Below are 24,496 nucleotides of genomic sequence, written 5' to 3'. Positions count from 1 at the left end.
TTCTAACATAATTATTCTTGATGGAACAAGGGATAGTCGGTATACCTGGGTCTCCTCATTAGGATAGTTGGAACTTTGCCATTGAAAGAGTAATTAGCATGCATAGTGGAAATCTCCTCATTAGGAATTTTCCTTTTATTAGAGACAATATCTTTCATATACTTTGAATAAGGAGGCAATTTAATAGCATCAGTCAAAGGGATTTGCAAGAACAAAGGTTTCATCCAATCACAAAATTTGTTATAGTGTTCGTCTTCCTTTGATTTTAGTTTCTTAGCAGGAAAGGCATTTGGTTTTGAACCCAAGGTTCTCTTTCATTACCATGTTTCTCAGCAATAAAATCTTCTTTAGTATACTTTTTATTTTTAGCATGCTTTTCAGGTTCATCTTCAACCTCTTCTTTATCAGAAGCATCATTCTTATCATTATCTTTATCATGTTCATTACCACTTTCAGTTTCAGCATCAGAAATAGAAATACTATTAGGATCATTAACAGGCTCAGAGGATTCTACAACAGTTTTAGGTTTCTTCTTCTTTTTCTTAGAAGGAGCACTAAGTTCTTTAGTTCGTTGAGAATCTTGTTCAACTCTTTTGGGATGCCCCTCAGGATATAGAGGATCCTGAGTAGAAACACCGCCTCTAGTTGTTACTTCATAAGCATGTTTTTCTTTAGAACTATTTTTTAACAAGTCATTTTGCACTTTAGTGAGTTGATCAATTTGAGTTTGAACCATATGAAAATGTTTAACAAGCATCTTAACATCATTGGAGGTTCTCTCCACAATATCATGCAAATTGCTAATAGCTTGAGAATTTTCCATTAAATGATTCTCTACTCTCATATTAAAATTATCTTGCTTAACAACATAATTATCAAACTCATCTAAACATTGATCAGGAGGTTTTGAGTACGGAATATCTTCTTCACCAAAGTGTTTAAGAGAATGTACCTCAATTGTGGATGAAGGGGGAGTTATCTTACATAAATCTTCTATGGGAGGTAAATTCTTCACATCTTCAGATTTAATACCTTTCTCCTTAAGAGATTTCTTGCCTTCCCTCATATCTTCATCATTTAATTTAATCATACCCCTCTTCTTCAATATTGGTGTTGGGGTTGGTTCAGGTGTAGTCTAATCATCATGATTTCGGCCTATTCTAGCCAATAATTCTTCGGCTTCGTCTGGAGTTCTTTTCCTGAAAACACAACCAACACAACTATCCAGGTATGCCCTAGACTCAATGGTTAGTCCACTATAAAATATATCAAGTAAGTCATGCTTTTCCAGATCATGTCCAGGTCGAGCTCTGATAAGAGAGCAAAACCTTGCCCAAGCTTCAGGCAATTTCTCTCCATCTTCCTGGTCAAAACTATAAATTTTTTGTAAAGCAATATGTTGAGCACTAGCAGGAAAGTATTTTCGAAAGAAAACATCAAGCAGACCACTTGGACTATCAATAGAATCAGGAGGCAAACTATTATACCAAGTTTTAGCATCATCCTTTAATGAGAAAGGAAAAAATTTAGCTACAAAATAAGTACGCTTCTTGATATCATCAGAAAACAAGCTACTCAAAGTAGAAAGCTCATTCATGTGTTCTATATCACTTTCTTTTTCAGTACCACAAAAAGGTGTTTTCTCAACAATAGATATATGAGATAAATCAAGAGAAAAATCATAATCCTTATCCTTAATGTTTATAGGAGATGTGGCAAATTTAGGATCAGGAGACAATTTATATCTAACAGCACGTTGTGCAAGAAGCTTTTTAATGTTACTTGCATCAGTAGTAGCATTACATTTATCAATAAAATCATCATCAAGTTCCACATAATCTTCATCAAGATCATCACTAGAGTATTCAACAGACTCAGGTGAATTAACAGGTGTAACAGTATTTTCATTAGGATTTTCAGTATTTTCAATTTGTCTAGACCTAGCAATTGTACCATCTAGAAAAGGACCTAACGAACCATAATCATCAAGCACAGTAGAAGCATCATTAAAATTATAAGAGGAATTTTCAGATTCAGCAGAAGTACCAGCATGTGAAGCTTGTGGTGGTGAAACAAGTTGACTTATCACAGATGGCGAATCAAGAGCAGCAGAGGTACTCAGAGTTCTACCTTTTCTTGTAGTGGATGGTAATATGGCGACTTTAGCATCGCGAGGTTTACCCAAGATGGAGGATTTGCAGCGAACAATATCAATCCAGGTGAACATGCAAATAAAGCTATGCTCCCCGGCAACGGCGCCAGAAAATAGTCTTGATGACCCACAAATATAGGGGATCGCAACAGTCTTCGACGGAAGTAAAACCCAATTTATTGATTCGACACAAGGGGAGCCAAAGAATATTTGTAAGCCTTAACAGCGGAGTTGTCAATTCAGCTGCACCTGGAAACAGACTTGCTCGCAAGAGTTTATCAGTAGCAACAGTTTTATAGCAGCAGTAGTGAAATATAAGCAGCAGTGTAACAAAGACAGCAGTAGTGATTATAGTAAACAACAGGATTAAAATACTGTAGGCACAGGGATGGATGAACGGGTGCTGCATGGATAAGAGAACTCATGTAACAATCAAGGCAGGGCATTTGCAGATAGTAATAAAACAGTATCCAAGTACTAAACAACCATAGGCATGTGTTCCGTATATAGTCGTACGTGCTCGCAATGAGAAACTTGCACAACATCTTTTGTACTACCAGCCGGTGGCAGCCGGGCCTCTAGGGAATATACTGGTAATTAAGGTACTCCTTTTAATAGAGCACCGGATGATACGCCTCCGACGTATCGATAATTTCTTATGTTCCATGCCATATTATTGATGATACCTACATGTTTTATGCACACTTTATGTCATATTCGTGCATTTTCTGGAACTAACCTATTAACAAGATGCCGAAGAGCCGCTTCTGTTTTCTCGCTTTTTTGGTTTCGAAATCCTAGTAACGAAATATTCTCGGAATTGGACGAAATCAAGACCCAGGGGCCTATTTTGCCACGAACCTTCCAGAAGACCGAAAGGGATACGAAGTGGGGCGACGAGGCGCCGCCACCATAGGGACGCGCGGCCAGAGTGGGGCCCGCGCCACCCTATGGTGTGGGCCCCTCGTCAGCCCTCCGACTCTGCCCTTCCGCCTACTTAAAGCCTCCGTCGCGAAACCCCTGATGCGAAAAACCACGATACGGAAAACCTTACTGAGACGCACGCCGCCGCCGCCAATCCCATCTCGGGGATTCGGAGATCTCCTCCGGCACCCTGCCGGAGAGGGGATTCATCTCCCGGAGGACTCTACACCGCCATGGTCGCCTCCGGAGTGATGAGTGAGTAGTTCACCCCTGGACTATGGGTCCATAGCAGTAGCTAGATGGTTGTCTTCTCCTCATTGTGCTTCATTGTTGGATCTTGTGAGCTGCCTAACATGATCAAGATCATCTATCCGTAATACTCTATGTTGTGTTTGTCGGGATCCGATGGATAGAGAATACCATGTTATGTTAATTATCAAGTTATTTCATATGTGTTGTTTATGATCTTGCATGCTCTCCGTTATTAGTAAAGGCTCTGGCCAAGTTTATGCTCTTAACTCCAAGAGGGAGTATTTATGCTCGATAGTGGGTTCATGCTCGCATTGACACCTGGGACGAGTGACAGAAAGTTCTAAGGTTGTGTTGTGCTCGTTGCCACTAGGGATAAAACATTGATGCTATGTCCGAGGATGTAGTTGTTGATTACATTACGCACCATACTTAATGCAATTGTCTGTTGCTTTGCAACTTAATACCGGAAGGGGTTCGGATGATAACCTCGAAGGTGGACTTTTTAGGCATAGATGCAGTTGGATGGCGGTCTATGTACTTTGTCGTAATGCCCAATTAAATCTCACTATACTTATCATGACATGTATGTGCATTGTTATGCCCTCTCTATTTGTCAATTGCCCGACTGTAATTTGTTCACCCAACATGCTTTTATCTTATGGGAGAGACACCTCTAGTGAACCGTGGACCCCGGTCCATTCTTTTATACTGAAATACAAATCTGCTGCAATACTTGTTCTTTACTGTTTTCTTGCAAACAATCATCTTCCACACAATACGGTTAATCCTTTGTTACAGACAAGCCGGTGAGATTGACAACCTCACTGTTTCGTTGGGGCAAAGTACTTTGGTTGTGTTGTGCAGGTTCCACGTTGGCGCCGGAATCTCCGGTGTTGCGCCGCCCTACATCCCGCCGCCATCAACCTTCAACGTGCTTCTTGACTCCTCCTGGTTCGATTAAACCTTGGTTTCTTACTGAGGGAAACTTGCCGCTGTGCGCATCACACCTTCCTCTTGGGGTTCCCAACGGACGTGTCAACTACACGCATCAGTCATCATCGAGCAACTCCTCCAAATCAGAGTTGTCGGAGGAGGACAAATCCTCCAACAAAAACAACGCGCACGGGTCCATCTGCAAGCGCAACGACGAGGAAGTTAGGCATTTGGCGGCGGAGAATCCGCGGCTACGAGGAGTTGGGGAGAGTTCCATACCTTGGAGGCAGCGAGGCGTCCGCAGCCAATCTGCGGCTGATTCCGGCCGATGTGTTGGGGATGCGGGCACTCCGGTGGATGGAACGGACGCGGCGAGGCTGCGTGAGTATTTCTGCTGGGCAGAATCGGAGGGGACGGCCCACGTATGCTTAGATCTGCGTTAGGGTGCGATGGCGATGGAAAATGGAGGAAGAGGGGAAGAGGGAAAGAGGAGGAACTTAATGTTTCTTCGCGCCAATGTAGAAAAAGAGATGTAGTTGGCGCGCACAGCCTCGCCAAACCAGGAACTTAAGATTAGGCGGCGCGAATCTGGCTGGTCTGGAAATTTTTGCGTCAACTTAGCAAAATGGTGGTTAGAGCATCTCTAGCAGATACGGCATATTTGTCAAAACTGTATAATAACCGTCCATATGCAGTTTAGGGCGGAAAAACACCCCGAGCAGATCCCGCATACACTACAAGAAATAAAGCATGTAGAGACGTCCAATTTAGTGGCTTGAGACGCTAAATTTCATCTCTACGTGATTGTAAAGACGTTACTATAAAACGTTGTAGAAGCGTCTTCTTATGCACCATCTCAAATAACTTAAAGACGCATGGGTCAGCGTCCCAAGAATAAAACGAGACGTTTTCGAAAGCGTGTTTATGTTAATATAGGCGCTTTCTAGAAGCCCAACATATCGTCTCTAACAACATTGAGTCCCTTTATTGCATCCTTGACTGAATATTATTTTGTGTTGTATATAAATAATTTCATTATTCAAATCGTTGCAAAATTTGCAGCAGTGCACATCATATGATGGATATCAAATTCCAGCCATCAAAAAACAAAAAAACAAACAGAATTACAAACACTCGGTGCACTTCAAAAGAGATCAATTATATTATTTCACGGTAATGGTAGTACTTTACAAGTCAAACGTACATCTTTACAAATATTCACATACACGATTGAACAACTCCCTATAATTTCCTTATGTAGTTCCTAACTAATGTGAATTTATCTATAATATTCGAAATTATCTGCTCTCCAGTTCACTTCTTCTGCAGACTTTGCTTGCTCTCCATGTCGTACCGCTTGAAAAATCGTCGCAAAGTAAACCTGCAGAGGAACAACTACATGACCAAAAAACAGTTGGTAAACTATTAACAATTTGACAGCAATGTAATGTCCTTATGATCTCAGATTAAATAAATACCTTGTGAAGCAGCAAAACTTTATCATAGAGTTACAGGCCGATTGAAGACATATACACAGATGTACTGGATGAGTTCAGCAAATCTGATCCTGTTTGTAGAAAAATAACCATGTCCCAGATCGTGGATGCTTAGTGCATTTAAACAATTAAAAAATGCAAGTTAATTTCTCCTGGTCGATGCACTAGCTTGATGCCCTCCGCTGTGATAGCACCTCTAAGTGTTGGCTTGTTCATTATCTTCGTGTGAAAACTACAACGATATCCATTGCCTGTATGCAAATACAAGCAGGAAAAACACAAACCTGAAATCTTAGAGGGCAGAGGCGGAAGAGATATCTAATTGCTGAGAGGAATGAGGACTCCAGCGGCAAGGGACACTTGATCAATTCCAGCGGCGATGAACACTTTATCGAGTACAACAGCGCTGAACAATTTACTGAGTACATCAGCGATGAACATTTAATATAGTACAACGGCAAGGAACTCACCAAATTCACCCTTGACCTAGCAGCCGGATGGATCCTCGGAATCATACATCGTCGCAAGGGAATCGGCAGAAACAAAGAGTTAGCGATCCTGAGAAGGCTGACTTGCCGAGGGTAGAGTTCACCCTAGAGGGGAACCACAATTGGAACTGGTGGCGGCGGCCCTAGGTTTTTACTCGTTAGGTTTTACTCCTGTTGGGGATATAACAACTTCTGACTTGGTGTGGGAGGTAAACGTGGGTGAGCAGGTACTTCGTTTTATTTTTTACGCTTTTTACTAATGTGTAAGCCTAGAAGTTTAGGACGTATTGTCATGCGTCTTAACAAACGTCTCAACACACGGCTCGGATACAGATGTAGGGACGAAAAGAAAAGCGTCAAATGGATAGCGTTTTTACATGACTGTTTTGTTGTAGTGATATCGGCCAAACCTGCAAATATTTTTCCAGGCGCCGGCTTCCGCGCTCGCCAAACCTACATATATGTAGGTTTCGCGGCTGGATGCAGATCGATCTGCATCGCATGCAAGGCGTTGGCGCGAAGGAAAATCCCCCTGTCCTTTCTTCCCGCGCGCCGCCGCCGGATTCCACCTCGTCGCAGCTTGCTAGCGCAACCATGGCGGCCCCTACCTCTGGGAGCGTGCCCCTCTTCGTTGCGCAGGTCGAATCGACCCGCGAACCCTACCGCCAGATCCACCGCCGCCGCCCAGCTCGCTCCCCGCGCCGTGGAGGAAGCGGCCAAGCGCAAGAGGCTGGCCATGCATGTCCTCGTGTTGTCATCCGCCGCCAAGCTCGCTCCCCCACCAAGGACCGCGGTGAGGAAGGTCCCCGCCAAGAAGGCCGCGCCGAAGACGCCGAAGAAGGCCGCCGCCAAGAAGCCGCTGCTGAAGAAGAAGAAGAAGGCTTCGATGGCGGCCTTGATGACTGCGCCAGCGACACCCACTCCTCCGCCAGCCGACGACAACGACACGCCAAGGTACAATTTTTCCCCTCTTTCAACTTGCCGGCGGCGGTGAACACGCGGCAGCTGACACTCTCCCTCGCAGCCGCGCTGCGAACGAGTCGTTCGTCGACATGCTCAACTCGGCGACGATCGACATCGACACGGCGCCACTCGGCGGTGATGAGTACGACGAGGCCGCGATGGACTACGAGATGAGGCCCGAGTCCGACGAGGAGGAAGCCGCGGAAGGGTGAGAGGAGGAAGCTGCGGAGGAGATCACTCAAGAGGAAGTTGCCGATGTGTTGATCAACCCTGCCCCTACCCTGGCGAAGAAGGTCTCGATCCACACGGCCAACTACAGCGAGGTGGAAGACACAGCTCTGATCAGGGCATGGGAGTCGGTGTCAATCGATGCCGTGACCGGCACCGATCAGACCGACAAGCGGTACTGGCACAGGATTGAGGATGCGTTCTTCCAGAACATGCCGCCCAATGCATTGACGGCATCGCGCACCTACCGATCCTTGCAAGGTCGATGGGACGCCATCAAGAGCACGGTGAGCCATTGGAGTGGCTGCCTTGAGCAAGTGAGGAATGCTCCTCCGAGCGGCACCAACGTCGATGATTGGGAGGCCATTGAAGTAAACACCAAAAGGTCCACCTGTCACCTTTTTTTCCTTTTTTTCCTCTTTTTATTTTTTCCCTTTCTTCTTCCTCCTCTCACCAACGAGCCGCCTCCACCAACCGCCCGCCCGAAGCTGCCCGCCCCGCGCCGCCGCAGCAAGCCCCGCGCCCGCCCGCCCGCAGCTGCCAGCCCCGCGCCGCCGCAGCAGCCCCGCCCCGCGCCCACCCGCGGCTGCCCCGCCCGGCGCCCTCCCGCGGCCTGCCCCGACCCACCGGCCCCGCCCGCGCCGCCGCACCGCCGCACACCATCCCCGGCCCGCGCCGCCACGGGCCGCCACGCGCCGGCCCCGCCCCGCCGCGCGCCGCCACGCGCCCCCACACGCCGGCCTCGCCCCGCCATGCGCTGCTCGACGCTGCGCCGCCATGAGGTCGCCCGGCCTCGTCCCGGGCCTTCCCCTGCCTCACCCCGGCTAGCCTCTCCTCGGCCAGCTCCGGCCCTGCTCCGCCCCGCCCCACGCCGTCGTGAGTTCGCCGGAATTTGGTTGGATTCCGGTGAATTTAGTTGGATTCCGGCGACTCTACTGGCGGACGCGGTTAGCTCGAGCTGAAATTTCAGCGCGCCATGAGTAGGATTCGTGTTCAGTTCGTGTTCAGTTCGCTCTTTCAGCCCCTACAAATACAGGTCGAGTTGGGTTTTCGGTCTCGGCCTGAAAAAATAAATTCGGTTTTGCCTCGTTTACAGTAACTGATCTGCGCTGCCGTTTTTCAGCACGAACCCGTAAACTGGTGGTTATTTTTCAGGTTTGCCCCTTTTACGGGCTCTGTTAGAGATGCTGTTAGGCGGATAGAAGTTGGATGCGGTGTCTATTGCTAGAGATGCTCTAACAGCCGACCTGGCCGGAACGGGCGGTGCAGTGAAGGGCTGAGACGGCCGCCGTTTGCCACCGTCCTGCCCCTCCCCCTCCCCCTCCCCCCGTACGCGCCCGCTCGACTCGAGATCGGCACGACCATGCGCTTGCGGCTTCACGGGCTCCGGTCAGGATCTCGGTGTGGGCGGCTGTCCAGATTTGCCGACTACGCGCGTACTGCCACCTCTCATCCTCCAGGTCCAATGCTAGCCATGAGTCTATGACGCTGCTGCTGCGCTGGTATGTACTCGGTGTTGATTATTTTGATACTTCTTTACACAGTTCGGCATTTATCTGCAGTTAGCTCAACTCCTGATAAACTGAAGATAACTAAAACATCTGAAAACGACGGCTAGTGTATTCTCTTATTACAGAGTATATGTCGACATTTTGGAAGCTGGTCTTCAACCAGTATTTATATAGGTACTAGTTACAGAATTACAGTAATTTACACATTTCAAATCAAAATCAGGAGCGAAAAGCTTTGCTTCAAAATGCTTACAATCTTACACTATACAGATCATAGCAGATTACCTCTCGAATTCCTCTTCAAGTCTCAAAGAATAATGTAGCACAATTACATTACATCAATAAAAAAAGGGGGGGTCAAGGAAGATGTACAACGTGCACACAGATAGGAAGCAAAACTGATCCTAGGAATTATGATGCCGCTGAACGAAGTTCTACAAGTGAAGCATACACTCCATCTTTGATATTCATCAGCTCCTCGTGCCTTCCTTTCTCCGCTATTGCACCATCCTTGAGAACTGCAATTATATCAGCACCTTTAATCGTTGAGAGGCGGTGTGCCACAACAACAGTGGTCCTGCCAACCATCACATGATCTAATGCATCCTGCACAATCCGCTCGGACTCAGCATCCAAGGCGCTAGTCGCCTCATCAAGTAGTAGTATCTTTGGGTCTTTCAGTATGGCCCGTGCAATAGCCACCCGCTGCTTCTGGCCACCAGATAGCTGAATCCCCCTCTCCCCAACGGTGGTGTCATATCCTTGGGGAAGGCTAGATATGAAACCATGTGCATTTGATGCCTTCGCTGCCGCAATGAGCTCCTCCTCGGTGACTTCACCGTCCTTACCATAGGCTATGTTGGCGCGGATTGTGTCGTTGAAGAGTACAGGCTCTTGGCTCACCAGCCCCATCTGATCCCTCAACCAATTGACGTTTAAGCTCTTGATTTCCACTCCATCCACTGAAACGGTACCTGAATCGGGATTGTAGAATCGCTCCAACAGTCCGATTACTGTTGACTTTCCACTACCACTCTCTCCAACAAGTGCAACAGTCTGTATAAAACCATAACAAAAGTAAACTGCTAAGTACATCCCTGTAGAAGATATAACAATTTGACGAGGATAGAGAAGGTATGCTAACCTTGCCGGCGGGAATGTGCAGAGTAAAATCACTAAAGATCTGAATATCTGGGCGAGTTGGGTACTTGAAGCTGACATGTTGGAAATCAATGTTGCCCTTGACATCATCTAATTTCAAACCCTCATTGCTGCTTGAGTCGATTTCAGACTTTCGGTCTAGTAAAGAAAATATGGAGATAGCTGAGTCCTTTGCTTTTGCAGAATCGGCGGCCATTGCACTTGATTGAGATACACCCATAGTCGCTAAAACTAGTGCAAAGAAAACCTGCAAATGACTTACTATATGAAATCACTTCGTGGAAGTACTGACTGGTTTAGGATGGAGGGATTAAGACTGAAAAAAATGAATATGAAGAAAACGAATCCTGAAGAAGAAACATTACTTCTGAAATAATGCATTTACATACCTTGAAAACACCTCCAAAATCTGATTGGCCATGGCGAACGAATTGTGCTCCCACATAGAAGCAAAGACCGTACGTAAGGTACAACATCAAGAATGAGAAACCAAATCCAATGCCTCCAACTATTCCTGTTCTGACTCCTTGATTCATTGAGGCTTCACATTTATGATCATATATTGTTGTAATTCTTTTCTCAGAACAAAACGAAGCTACAGTCCTGATACTACTAATTGCATCAGTGGCCACTTGACTTGCGTCTTCATACATCATCTATTTAATCAACAATTCATTATCAGTAACTTAACAAGTTTTCAGATAGTAAAAAACAGTTATCTAGAGTACTGTGGTTATTTAAAAAATCGACTGCACTTTTTAAACATGATAAAATCATCTTTAATTTATCCTAGTATTATGTAAATGGGAATTTGTAGTGGTTCATCCTCCTCTCCCACCTCGCTATTGCACTGTGCTAAAAGTCTCCAACAAAAAAAATAACAAGCTAACTAACTGAACATATCGATCTTACCAAACCAAGTTGAGCACTTCCTAAAAAATCCATAACGAAATTGGAGCATGGTACAAATCACAAAGAAAGCATAACTAGGCGTGGCTATGAAGCCGAGGGCACGATGTGAGGTATTTAGCCGAGCATGAAAGTGGATGCTTGATGTCGGCCAAGGAGGAACTCAGATGAGGGTGACAGCATAGGAGAGATGAAGGGCTTAACATGATCAGTGATATATATTTTTGAACCATAGAAAAGCACAGGTATTTAATTTAGTAGTTCTATCTTGAAAATTAGAAACTGAACATACTCTGCATTATTACTCCCTCAGGTTTTCCTAAAATGTGTTGTTTTCGACAGAGGCAGAATTTTTGTTCTGCCTTTTGAAGAATATATCACAGTAAATTAGTGGTCAAAGTTGCACTGTGCTTATGTCCAACGCAACAGCTTATATGGAAATACAGAGAGTAATATTTATTTGTACAGTAGTAATTATTTGCGAGATATCATATCAGTAGAAGAACAGCCTAATGGCTTTGTTTGATGGATTACCTTAGCATCTTGACTGAAACCCTTCAGGAACTTCACTTGGGCATAACCTTGAATACCAACTAATGGAATGACACAGAGGATGATCAAAGAGAGCTTCCAGTCAGCTATGAAAGCAATGACAAATCCTGTGATAAGTGTAGAGATAATCTGAACTGTTAAGGCCAAGTTATCTCCAACTAAACGCCGTACATTCAAAGCATCAACTGACAGTCTTGCACCAAGTGCTCCACTGTAAGATAAAATTCGGCAGTTAGCACTTCAAGGTAAAGCTAACAGAATCTGCAGGATGAAGAAACCAAGAGAAAAGCTGTAACAAACCTGGAATTCTTAGGATCATCAAACCAAGCAACTTCTTGATGCACAATACTTCGAAATGACATTGAACGGATGCGCTCTATGAGCTTCCCTCCTGCTATACCAAACAAGAAAAGCTCTGCTGGTATTGAGATTATCGACAAGATACCCAGCACAACACACATCAAAGCCCAAAAACTAGAATCCTTTCTGAGTTTATCTGGTGGCGCATAGAAAGTTTTGATGGCACTGGCAATCATTACACCAAACATTGGGAAAAGCACTCCATGAACTGCTGCAGCTAGGGATCCTAACAGAATAATATGTATCTCTGGCTTGTTAAGACGTGCTAGCCGTCCCATAGGAGCTTTCGTTGGAACCTCACCATCACTATCCAGCTCTCTTCTATTCTCCCGATGTGTATCATTTTCTTCAGGCAATTCAACTGCGCCAGGCAGCCCGAGGGGGAGGGTGAAAGAATGCCTACTACTATTCCCTGCAGAACCTCTACTAATCGACCGCTTGAATGACAAGCTTGCACTTTTAGACCTTGGATCCAACCTTTGACGGTCTACTTTCTGCTCTTCTTCATGATTTTCTTGAAGTCGAATAAGTTGAGAGTAAGCACCATCTGAATTTTGCACCAATTCATCGTGGGGACCTATATGAAACATACATTTTGTGTAGGAAATTGCTCAATTAAGTTAAAATATGACAAAGAGGTTATATAAAAGGTAGTGATGGGAATTGAATCATTACCTTGTTCAACTATCTTTCCTTGTTGAACTACTGATATGCAATCAGCATTCCTTACAGTAGTCAGACGGTGTGCAACCACAAGCGTAGTTCTGTCCACCATGATCCTATTAAGTGCCTCCTGAACTATCCTTTCCGACTCCACATCCAATGCGCTAGTAGCCTCATCTAACAAAAGAATTTTGGGGTTTTTAATGATTGCTCTTGCAATTGCGATCCTTTGCTTTTGTCCCCCTGAAAGCTGAGCACCACGTTGGCCAACCAGTGTGTCATAACCCTGGTACAACATAAAGGTAAATATTAATTAGCACTCGACTCAAACTGAAGAACTTGGATTTACACAACTTAGTGAATGTGTCACGCACATTTGGTAACTTATCAATGAAATTTGCTGCATTGGCGAGCTCAGCAGCTCTCTTAATCTCTTCAAATGTTGCGTCTTCTTTGCCATACATTATATTATCTTTAATTGAAGTCATAAAGAGCAAAGGCTCTTGGCTAACAAGACCAATTTTCCCTCTTACGGAATCGAGCTGTAAACTCTTGATGTTCATCCCATCAATCAAAACCTCACCAGCCTGCGGATCATAAAATCTCTCCACAAGACTAATCACAGTTGACTTACCACTTCCACTCTCTCCAACTATAGCCATTGTAGTGCCACTAGACACACGTAAGGAGAATCCATCAAATATCAGTTGATCAGGTCTTGCTGGGTAGCTAAAATACACATCCTTCAGCTCAACATCACCCCTGATATCTTCTAGCTGCTTACCAGACCTATCATCAGGATCAATTTCTGGTTTCCTCTTGATTGTTGAGAACAATCTGTGTGCTGCAGATTGTCCTTCTGCAAAGGCTGTCATACAAGGGGTTGCATTACCTAAAGACCTGTAGAAAATTGGAAATTATCACTACCAGTATTGCGATTTGAAGCATCAGTATGATATGAATTGTACGTCAAGGTAAATTACTCACATTGCCCCAGTCATGATAGCAAACAATATAGTGATGACATCTCCTCCTGTGTATCCTTTGTTAAGTACCAACTTTCCACCATACCATATGGCTAAACCATAGCTAGAGAAGAATATCAAGAAAACAGAACCCATGCCAAAGCCATTGGCAAGTCCTTCGTGCACAGTAGTCTTGTATGCTTTGTGTATGAACTTATTGTACGTTGCAATGGCGTGCTTCTCTCCATTGAAAGAGACAACCTATTTACAGAAATTGTCACAAGATAGCTGGTGAGTACTCAAGAAGTCAGAACCCAGAACCCCTCTTGTTCCCTAGGAAACTAGCCTTCATTTAAATTGATATGTGAACTGAGCTTACTGTTTTGATGGCTCCAATTGTCTGTTCAACAACATTCCCTGCATCACCGTATGATTCTTGACCTTTGCTAGAGATTGTAGATAGCAGTTTTGCCACTGCTCCTGCTGCAAATACAACTGGAGGTATGCACGCCAACATGACAAGAGATAGAAGCCACCCTTTGACAAAAGCTACAACGAAACCACCGATGAAAGTAGCAATCAGTTGTATAAACTTGCCAACCTGCAGTAATCAAATATGTCAGTTTCTATATGAGTTGGAACGTAATGAACACGAGTTTACTAATGTGCTCTTCATTTGAAATTGGAGGAAGTCCTTACCTTCTCACCGATTGCATCCTGAACTAGCACCGTATCACCAGACATTCTTGAAACTATCTGCCCAGTTGTCATTTCTACGTCAAAGAATGATATATCCTGTCTCAAGACAGATTTGAGGTATAGAGAACGAATGCGTGTTGCCTGCCTTTCGCCAGTAATTGTCCAACATGCCACCTCTGCAGAAAAAGTTGGCTTGACGGTTATTCTTCCTTGACATGAAAGTATATGGCTTAAGAATATGGAATCCTGTTTCATTTTATCCTTCAGTTCTGTTATTTTAACAAAATTAAATTAAATTTCACCTCATATCATTTTATCCTTCAGTTCTGTTATTTTAACAAACTTAATAGAAAAAGACGCCTTATTTGCTGTTAAAGTCTTATAATGTTTCTCCATCTGTCACCTTTCAGCTGAAATATAATACACATTTACCCTTTTTTTTCCTTCCTATATTCAATAGTTTTAATATTTCGACAAGAATCTTAGGAGCACAACTTGGACTTTGCACCACGATGACAAATAATAGCAATTTTGAAATAACTATAAGGATATTAGCTGTCTTTTTCTCGCACTTATACTGAACCCATTATTTCTATGTCTAGCAGTCATGTTCAATAACTAGCACTCTATAGTCAGCAGCCAGCAGGTACATCAAAGTCCAAACACGTGAAGTTGACAAAGTCTGCTCATACTTACGGAGAAAGGAGACTACTGCTGTTCCGATGCCCAAGTAGACAAAGCTCAGAACCGCCTGCAACAACGAGACGACAAGAGGGTGAAAACTTATTCCTGTGTTTGCTGTGTTACAGCAATGTAATGATTGCAAAATGTTAGACTATTTATGACAAATCCACAACTACCAGATGTGTTAACCTTGGTGTGAGCTTAGAATACAATAAGATCTCGTACACTCCAAAAGAACACTTATTAAGATAACCTGCAGTCCAGCTGTGAATTCGGAGTTCTAAAGTTTATACATCTATGCAGAACGCTAGATCACGCAACACAGCTGTGTGGAGCAGTTAAACTAGTAGTTCCTACTAGAGTTGCATTGATTTCTTGAAGCTGGGATTATGGGCAAAATTGGTTAAAGATCGATCGGTTTTTTTTTTCACTTGGTGGCAAACTGGCAATGAGAAAGAAATTGCAGTACGACAAAGTGATAGTATCTCGTTTCAAAAAAAAGGGCAAATGCGACAGTGGATCATCTCTGTCCTTTTTCAGAGTTTCAGGAGAAAAACTTGTGCCCAGATCTCGTGGGCAGAGCTTTGGGATATCAAGAAAAGATTCCACGGTCTGCGGGTGGGTGCTTATCTCTTATTTTAATGCTAATCCATGTGAAATCTCTTTGAGTAAGTTGCAATGAATTGGAATAATCTGCAAGCCACTTCAGAAACGTCATTTTCAGCCGTTGGAAAGCTTGTCTCTAAATTCGGCTCCAAAATTAAGAAAACAAGCCGGGAAAAGAGGAAGGACGCGAGGCGAGGAGAGGGGGATGTCCGGAAAGAAAATCGATACGGTCAGAAATGGGATGCCAATCAGAACTATGGGGAAAATGAACAAAAGAGGCAAAAGGTGGTGGGCAGAGAGAGTAGGGAGTACTAGACGGAAATAGTAAGGAGGCATCGGCCGGATCTTTCTCAAGATAGCGAAGGCCTCGGCCGAGAAGAAGCCGAGCTGGTCGGAAAGGTGGTGGGCAGAGAGAGGGGCTCACCTTGTTGACGCGGTCGAGGACGTTGCCGGTGGTGGCGCCGCCGAAGGCGTCGATGAGGTCGCCGAAGATGACGGTCATGAGCGGCTGAGACACGCCGTTCCCCAGTGCGGCCGCCGTGCCGACCAGCATGAGCAGCAGGTCCGTGCCGTCGGCGTACCGGAGCATCCCCGTGAAGGACACCCTCTTCCCGTGATCCACGCCGACCTCCTCCTTCTTTGTTGTCTCGCCATCCCTCGCCGTCCCAGGGGCCGCTGCGGCCATTGCTCGCCGGCTGGTGTGTGCACGACGCACGGCTTTCTCTAAGCCGGATTCGTACGGCTCTAACTACTAGTCTGCAGCAGGGTATTTATGGGGTTCGATTCTTGGGCTGGTCAATGCTCGGAGCTAGCTGTAAGTGTGGGAGGAAAGCCGGCTGTTGCCAGATTAGGGTATCACGCAACGCAGACAGATTATGAGATTATTGGTACTGCCTTGCAATATCTTGAGAAATGAAATAGCCTATTTTGCGTACGGTTTTCAAATTCAAGTGCCGGTAGGGGCGAGGACAGTGACATGCCTTCGTCTGGCTAGAGTGATTGTAGTGCTCGTGAGGTGTCCAAAAACCTATTTGTAATTTTTATTACTTTTAAATTTTTTTGCACTGCTTGTTGAAGATTATGAATAATCGGTGGACTTTTCGCTAAAAGAAAGAATTGAGCGCTGATTTCCTCGGAAGTTTCAGTTTTTCTGATGTCACCATCGAGGCATCGAATAACTCATATGGGTTTCATCTGCCCATTGTTATGCTACTCCCCTCGTACTGAATTATAGGGGTAAATTGACCGAGCGTTGCGACTAAGGTGAATAGCGAGTGTGCGAGAAAATTATACAGAATGGAGGAATGCATTGGTCAAAACCCCTCGAGTTTGCTTACAACACCATAAAAATGGCACGCATTAGTCAAAACGTCATGCTTGGAAGTCAATTTAGGTAATTAATACAATTTACCATATTATTTTGTTATAGCGCAAAAAATGCTATTGCCCCTATATCTGTAAAGAGAAAGTATGTTATCATCAAATGTTACGCTATAGGTTCGGTTCTACTATACGTTTGCTATTTATATAGACTTATTTTAGTTATTTCAATAAAAGATAAATTTGTCAAATATGACTGTAATACTGATGAAACGTGTTGCATTCTTTTTCTACCGAGATTATAATCTCTATGTGCGCTTGTTCCATCCAGTTTTATCTCACGTTTTATTCACTTCATGTAAAATCTACATAAGAGAGATGGCTGGGTGCATCACTTAAAGCCGGGAGTACTCCTTAGTTTGACATACTAGAAGTTATACCACGCGTTAGGCTTTGTTTCGTACTACTAGTGTATTTGTAGGATTTGTGGAGATTATCACACCAAATGTCAAATCCCTATTTATTTTTGTCTACTTGTTTGGGTCGTGTATTGGGTTAATTTAATTCCCATTTATTTCCACTTTTTCCTAAATTTTATTATATTTTTCCAAATCCTAATACTCTACCTCTAGCTAGTGGATTGAAAATTAGGAATTTAAAAGGATTAGGTGAATATATGAGTTTCACCAAGTAGCCTAGAAAAATGTCCCCGTTAATCCACACAAAATCTCTAGTATGAAATAAGGCCTTAGGATGTTTATTTGTAGGTCAATAGTGGATTTATTTTACAAATTCCAAGATTTATAAATCCGTAGCATCTCTATTGTCTGCATTGACCAAACATTTTTTCCCTCAAGAAAATTATTCAGGTGATTTTTATACAATTATATCCCCTTGGACTAAAATGTTTTTGTTCTATTGCAATCTTAAATATGTATCTCTCACCATTTTTCTTAATATACAAGTAAAGGAGCACAAAACTTTGATAAAATGAATATATTTCCTAGAAGCTTTTTACTATAGTGTTTTTGCATCCCAATTTAATTACCTTTTTTTACAGATATTACAAATCGAAGTATTACATGCCTTGTAATTTTTTCGAGAAAACGCAAAGCTTGCGTTTCATTGCATTGATAGAAAGAACAACGTTACAAGCCTAAGACAAGGCCAAACACCCGACCACTCAAGACAAGATGACGTCCAACGGCTGCAAGACACATTACAACAAACGCCACCGAACTACCACCGGCCTAGATGCCATCCGACAAATGCACAAGACGCAAGCATCATTGTGGATTTGCCTCGCACTTCAGGGATGTCCCGGCCATGCCGGGCGACCTCGAACCCCACAGAGCTATCCAGATGGTGTGGACCATTCAGTGGGAGGAGGAGACCCCAACAGGCCCGAGAGACTTCCACCGACCGCAGAGGCCTCGAACCCGCCAGCGCTGCCCACGGCTTGAACATTGATCCACCATGCCCTGCCGCACCCCTCGCTTGTAGCAACATACACCTGCAGCCATCAGCCGAGTCTCGTCGAGTGCTTCCATGTGTCCGAGAGCAGCAGTAAGGATCCTCCGCGGTCCACAATCCATGTCCACCGGGGCAATCATGTTGGCATGACACTAGCACATGTAGGAACTGCCAAATAGAGTCCAGGCGACCGCCGCATCCTCGCTCACCAACCATGGGTCATGCCTCCAAGAACTACACCTCCAAGAAGGTCACAACATCAATGGTGTCGCTATAGTCCGATCCCTGCTCAAAGCCGGATCAAGGTTTTCACCCGGAGGATTAGACCACAAGGACGGAGAAAAATCGGGGCTCCTCGACGACGCCACCAAGGAGGAAATGACGTGCCTAGACGCCATCGTTGTAATACCCTCCCTCACTACTCATGCCTAAAATATAAGGCGTATAAGTTTGACATGCTTTACTGAAAGGTGTGTGCCCGTTCATGATAACAACCATCGTTGATCGAAGGAGCTATATGCTAAAACCACACCCAACAAACACGTTGGTTGGTTGATTGGCTAGGTACGGCAACCCTCTTAACGATCGACACTGTGGTTCATGGGCTAATGTACGGCAACCCTCTTAACGATCGACACAAGATGGGAGTACCGATTGATTCTTCTAGAATTTACTCAGGCAAAAAAAAAAAAAAACAGTGTCGGCAAAACAGAGCTTGGCTCTGGTGGTTAGGTCCCTTGTGGTGGAACCAGCCCATCCAGTGGTAGGTGACGTGCCCGTCAAGAGCGAGGCGCCAGTGGTAACTTCGTCAACCTCAAGATATGCCGGCTCAGTCCCTCGGAGGTGCTCATAGGGGTAGGGTGTGCGTGCGTGCGTTCATAGGGGTGTTTGTACATGCGTGTTTGTGAGCGTCTACGTTGTACTGTGTTCTAAAAAAAACAGTGTCATTTTCAACTTTTCTTGCGTTTCTTTTTCTACTTTTGTGCTCTCAAATTACTGGATGTGACGTCTGTCCACGTGATCCATGGCTCATTCTCAACTCCCAACGCTTAGAGCATCTCCACTCGTCTCCCCACAGAGCCCCCACGGCCACTTTTTTTCATCCGGACGGCGAAAACGGCCGTCGGCGCCCGGTTCGCTCGTTTTGGTCCGGATTTGAGCCTATTTTCGTCCGGACTCCCCATGCCATCCTCGGTTTCCCGGGGTCTCCCGGGACTCCGGATGAAGCTAAACCAACCGTCCACGCCCACGTGTCTCCTATTTCGTCCGGATTCCCCGAGCCATCCTCTTTTTCCCCGAGAAACGCCGCTTGGGGAGCACACGACTGGGAAACTACTCCTCCCCACGCCAAATCTTCCTCCAATCCGGACGAAAATTTTGCCGGATTTGGACGTGGGGAGCGCCAACGAGTGGGGATGCTCTTAGTCGCAGTCCGTAAACAGACTTATATGGGTACAAAACGTGCACCAACAGATGGCACCCTGGTTGTACCCATCACAAGTCGCACCGATGGGGCCACATATAATCAAGAGTCAGAAGTGGACGTACGTCCAGTGCACCTAGCAAGTAGCATCTTCGGGCCTGCATACTATACACTTTGGTGTGACGTCAGGGCCTGCGTAGGAGATGGACTTTGCAAATACGTATATTTTAGTTTTAGGCCTAGGCGCGGCGCGAAGGTCAACGACTTGAACGTATGGTCACGGCGATTTACACAAAAATAACCCAAAACTGAAAGAAAAGCACAGACTGATCCACTGGCGAAACTATTTCACGGATCTAACCCTTTTGTGTGGCGCCCCTCTCAAGGGCGCCACACATGCCCATGTGGCGCCCCTGGCTCTGGCGCCACACACCCATCCGACGTGGCCCGTCGACGCCGAGCTGGTGACCCCGATCCGACGTGGCAGCACGAGTGGCGCCGCTCCGGCCGGCGCCACACTTTGAAAGTGTGGCGCCCCCGGCAAGGGCGCCACACATTCACTTAAGTTTGGGCCGCGCGCGCCCCAGCCCGACCCTTCTTCTTTCTTTCTTTCTTTCTTCGTTCTTCTTCTCTCCCTCCTCCCAACCCGGTTCTCTCTCTCCTCCCTCTCCCCCCACCAAATCCACCACCAAATCGTCGGATCCGTCCGTGGAGATCGTTCCCCATCCATTTGTCAAGGTAATCTCCTTCAAATCTTCTCCATTCATCCACTAATTTCATAGATCGGGCTAGATTTGGACATGAACCCTAGACATGTTTTTTTTCTTTTGTGCACTCTATATTGTATTGTTTGTGTTGGAGATGGTAGCCTCATGTATGCATGTGTTTGAACCATAGATTTGTAGAAATCTACATATGAAATTTCACATGTATGTGTATGAACTCTATGTATGTATGTGTATGTATGTGTATGAACCCACATGTATGCCTAGTATTTGTGATGGAGTAACTCATATTTGTTAGTGGAATGGATCGTAATATGGTTAAAAAATGTAAACATGTAGGATGGCCGGTCCCGGTGGACGGGGAACGGGCCGCCGCGGTCCTGGGCGCCCCCCGGGCCGGGGAAGGGGCCGCCGCGGTGGAGCAGCAAGGGCCCCACGATCACCGTCACCTGCATCCTCCTCGTCTTCGCATGACGAACGCTGCTTCGAGTTCCTCCTCCGCATCGACGACGACCCACTCGGCATCAAGCGGCTACCGGACAAGTTCGCCGAGTTCGTCGACGGCCACGAGCCGGCGCACTTGCAGCTACGGGAGGCTAGGCTGCAACTTCTGCCGCTGGTCCGTGGAGGTCCTGTTCGACGGGCAGGGCAAGATGTACCCGCACACGGGGTGGGACAAGTTCGCCCGTGACCTCCACCTCGAGCCCGGCTGCCAGCTCACCTTCCTGTACGAGGGGGACGGCGAGATGATCGTCAAGGTGTTCGACGACACCGCCTGCCGTGTGCACTACCCCCACACCGGCGAATCCGGCTCCGACACCGATAGTTAGATCGTCGAGTGTTGTCAACTCTATCTTCGTTGCTTCGTGTTGTTTGAATGCTTTTTTTAAATTGTATGAAACTATGTGCTACGATGTTAGGTTTGATGATGTTATGTCCATGATGTGTGTACAAAATGGCTGTTGATATGATGTGTGTATGACATAGCTTTTGACATGATGGCAGTTTTGTTGGAATATGGTAGGATTTTCCATGGTTTTAACACATGTCAATGAGTGGCGCCCTTCCCACTGGCGCCACACAAGCATGTGTGGCGCCAGTGGCATCGGCGCCACACATGCATGTCTAATTGCCCAAAACATACCGTAAGACAATTCGTCCGGGACTTAGCCGTTTTGGCGAGGCTCTTTGTGTGGCGCCGATGCCACGGGCGCCACACAAGCATGTGTGGCGCCGATGGCATCGGCGCCACATAAAGAGGGTCGCCAAAACGGCTAAGGACTTATCGTCCGGAGCCCTCGGATGTTTTCGACCCAATAGTTCATATAAGTTGGCACGTGTGGCGCCGATGCCACGGGCGCCACACTTGCATGTGTGGCGCCGGTGGGAAGGGCGCCACACATTGACTTGTGTTAAAACCATGAAAAATCCTACCATATTCCAACAGTTTTGACAACAAGAACATTGCACTCGAATATGTACCATACATTGACACAGACATAATGGTTCAAATGACAAATAAGGTTCGACGACATCAAGGTTTCAATTACAATAAGGTTCAACGACACGAAGGTTCGAGAAGATCAAGGTTCGGACAACATAAAGGTTCGACAACAAGAACATAGCCAAAGGGACATCACTGCGTCGCAAAGGCTCCCTCCCCCTTGCCTTCTTCTTCTTAGCTTCTTCGACCAATTCTTCCTTCTCCCTTAAGTCACGAGCCAACTGAACGACCGAATCGAAGAAGTGGTGGTGCTCCTCCGTCTTTGCAGCTTCCGCTTGAGCTCTCTCCTCCTTGATGCGTTCAGCCTCCCTAGCCACCTCCTCTAGGTGCATCCTATTGGCCCTCTCCCTCGCAATTTGCTCAAGTTGGCAGCTCCTCGGGAATTTTATCCGTGCCTCGCGGTCCCGTTCGGCCTTCAGCTTGGCATTCCTCCTCTTGTGGAACAATATGTATTCCTCATACTGTTTTTGCATACGGGCACTCTCCGCCATCTTCTTGTCTTCCTCCTCCTTCTTCTTCCTCTCTAGTTCTTCCTTCTCCTTCTTCCGCACCGTCCTTACCGCCTCCTCCCAAGCGGACTCCTCCTTCTCATTGCCCTCCCATGCTCCCTTCCCCTTGGTGGGTTGAGTTGCCATACCTGTAAACCAAATTGAAAAACCAAAGTTAGTCATGGAATATGAAAATAGAAAGTACAATGCAATTTGTAACTTCGAGACACATACGGATAAGGCCCCGCTAGGTATCGTAGCATACTAGCACCGCGACGGCCACCTCTACTAAGCCCTACGTGAATCCTTTGTTGCCTTGGAGCTTGTCGCCATTGTGGTTGATGCCTTGAGGCTTGTTGCCTTGGAGCTTGTTGCGTAGGAGCTTGTTGCCGTTGGGCTTGTGTGCTTGGAGGAGGTTGACGCGTTTGGCTTGGAGGAGGTTGACGCGTTTGGCTTGGAGGAGGTTGACGCGTTTGGCTTGGAGGAGGTTGACGCGTTTGGCTTGGAGGAGTTTGACGCGGTTGGCTTGGAGCTTGTTGGCTTGGAGCTTGTTGGCTTGGGGTTTGTTGGCTTGGAGGTTGATTTGAAGCTTGTTGGCTACTTGATGCTTGACTTGTGCTAGCATCATTGCCCTTTGATTTTTTGCCGGATGTGCACTTCCTTTTATTGTGGCCCTTACTATTGCACGATCCACAATTAGTTGGCTCGCGAGCTTCTTGGAATAACTCTGTTTCCGGAATGACCCCATCTATCCATATCTCCGTGATACCTCTTTGTCTTTCTTCTTCCATGTTTCACAACCTTCCATTCCGGATCTGGCCAAACTTGCACTCCATGATACTCCGGCCATTGTGATTGATCCAAGTAAGGACAAAACCTTGGAGCCCATGTCCTCTTTGTGGCTTCGATTGAGAACTCGGACTCCCGAACGGTGAGCGGGTTATTGTAGTCGACACGTCTAGTGCGTGCCGCTGTTAGCAAGTGGGAGCAAGCCAAATGATGCAAAGAGGGCCTCCTACATGTGCATTCACATGTCTTTAGGGACACACGGAAAGCCCGGCCTCCGTGTTGGACACCACCTTGTGTGGTGCCTCCCGGCTCATTCACTTGGTAAACCCAGTCAACATTATCATAACATGTAGCCGTTTGGGAGTCGGCCTTCCTCGCCTGAAAATCCATGAACTCTTGAACCTTCTTTGGGAACTCGGAATTCAAAGCAATTTCCTTCTCCGTTTCATCGGTGTAGTTCTGGAAATAGACATTCAACTTCTCGAATGTGTATTGAATGATTGTCGTCACGGGCAATGCACGGACACCCTTCAACACATTGTTGAAGCACTCGGCCATGTTGCTTGTCATTTGGCCATATCTCCTCCCATCCTCATCATAAGCTCTCGCCCACTTTGAGTTAAATACGAGGTGTCTATGAAGAAACTCTTGACCACCCGCGTTGAGGTCTTTGTGCTTCAGCAAGCCGTTGTATAGGTTTGCGAAGCGGCGCTCCGAATAAGCGAGGCAACAATCTTGAAGAAGGTCAGACAACTCTTTGCTCTTGCATGCCCGGTAGAAGTTTGCACAAAAATGCCTCATGCACCATCGGTGATGCAAGGGAGCATGCCCGGGAATTGCAAGCTCCACCGCATTGAGAATTCCTTGATGACGATCGGAGATGACACACACTTCCTTTGAGGGTGGTATGACCCTCGTCCTCAATATATGGAAAAACCATTGCCAGTTATCATTGTTCTCAATCTCTACCAATGCAAAAGCCAATGGTACTAAACGGTTGCTTGCATCACTTGCTATTGCCACCAATAGTGTGCCCTTGTACTGACCGGTCAAGAAGGTACCATCCACGGCTATGACGGGCCTACAATGTTCGAATGCCCTCGTGCATTGCTGGAATGACCAAAATGCACGGTGAAATACCCTCACTCTTTTACCATCATGCAATGTCATTTTGGTTGCGGAAGGCTCGACCACATGCACCATGCCCGGGTTAGTTGCGGCCATCGCT

The 24,496-nt window shown here is 46.0% G+C and overlaps 1 protein-coding gene and 1 long non-coding RNA gene across 2 annotated transcripts; one reads left to right on the top strand and one right to left on the bottom strand.

Moving 5' to 3' along the window:
- The first annotated feature begins 8,845 nt into the window (after positions 1–8,845).
- Positions 8,846–15,118, top strand: LOC124675160. The gene is made up of 2 exons (XR_006993183.1): positions 8,846–8,938; positions 14,889–15,118. It is a non-coding gene; the product is annotated as an uncharacterized LOC124675160 (long non-coding RNA).
- Positions 9,154–16,231, bottom strand: LOC124675158 (ABC transporter B family member 4-like). Its single transcript, XM_047211229.1, has 12 exons — positions 15,971–16,231; positions 14,953–15,007; positions 14,257–14,432; positions 13,937–14,158; positions 13,580–13,818; positions 12,967–13,492; positions 12,605–12,878; positions 11,870–12,506; positions 11,552–11,780; positions 10,498–10,764; positions 10,092–10,355; positions 9,154–10,003 (listed from the first exon to the last, which is right to left on the bottom strand). The coding sequence occupies exons 1-12, from the start codon at positions 16,229–16,231 to the stop codon at positions 9,359–9,361; spliced, it is 3,795 nt and encodes a 1,264-aa protein (XP_047067185.1). The 3' UTR covers positions 9,154–9,358.
- Between the last annotated feature and the right edge of the window lie 8,265 nt (positions 16,232–24,496).

Source organism: Lolium rigidum, chromosome 7 (genome assembly GCF_022539505.1).
Source record: "Lolium rigidum isolate FL_2022 chromosome 7, APGP_CSIRO_Lrig_0.1, whole genome shotgun sequence".
Taxonomy (NCBI): domain Eukaryota; kingdom Viridiplantae; phylum Streptophyta; class Magnoliopsida; order Poales; family Poaceae; genus Lolium; species Lolium rigidum.
The sequence above is the reverse complement of the archived record's forward strand: the minus strand, read 5'-3'. Positions and strand labels throughout refer to the sequence as shown.

Excerpts from the sequence above, each read along its gene's own strand:
- LOC124675158 (XM_047211229.1), bottom strand. The coding sequence starts at position 16,231 with ATGGCCGCAGCGGCCCCTGGGACGGCGAGGGATGGCGAGACAACAAAG. Across the intron at positions 12,879-12,966 it reads TCATTGATAAGTTACCAAAT|GGTTATGACACACTGGTTGG; the intron begins GTGCGTGACACA and ends ATGTTGTACCAG. Across the intron at positions 10,765-11,551 it reads GTTTCAGTCAAGATGCTAAG|ATGATGTATGAAGACGCAAG; the intron begins GTAATCCATCAA and ends TTGATTAAATAG.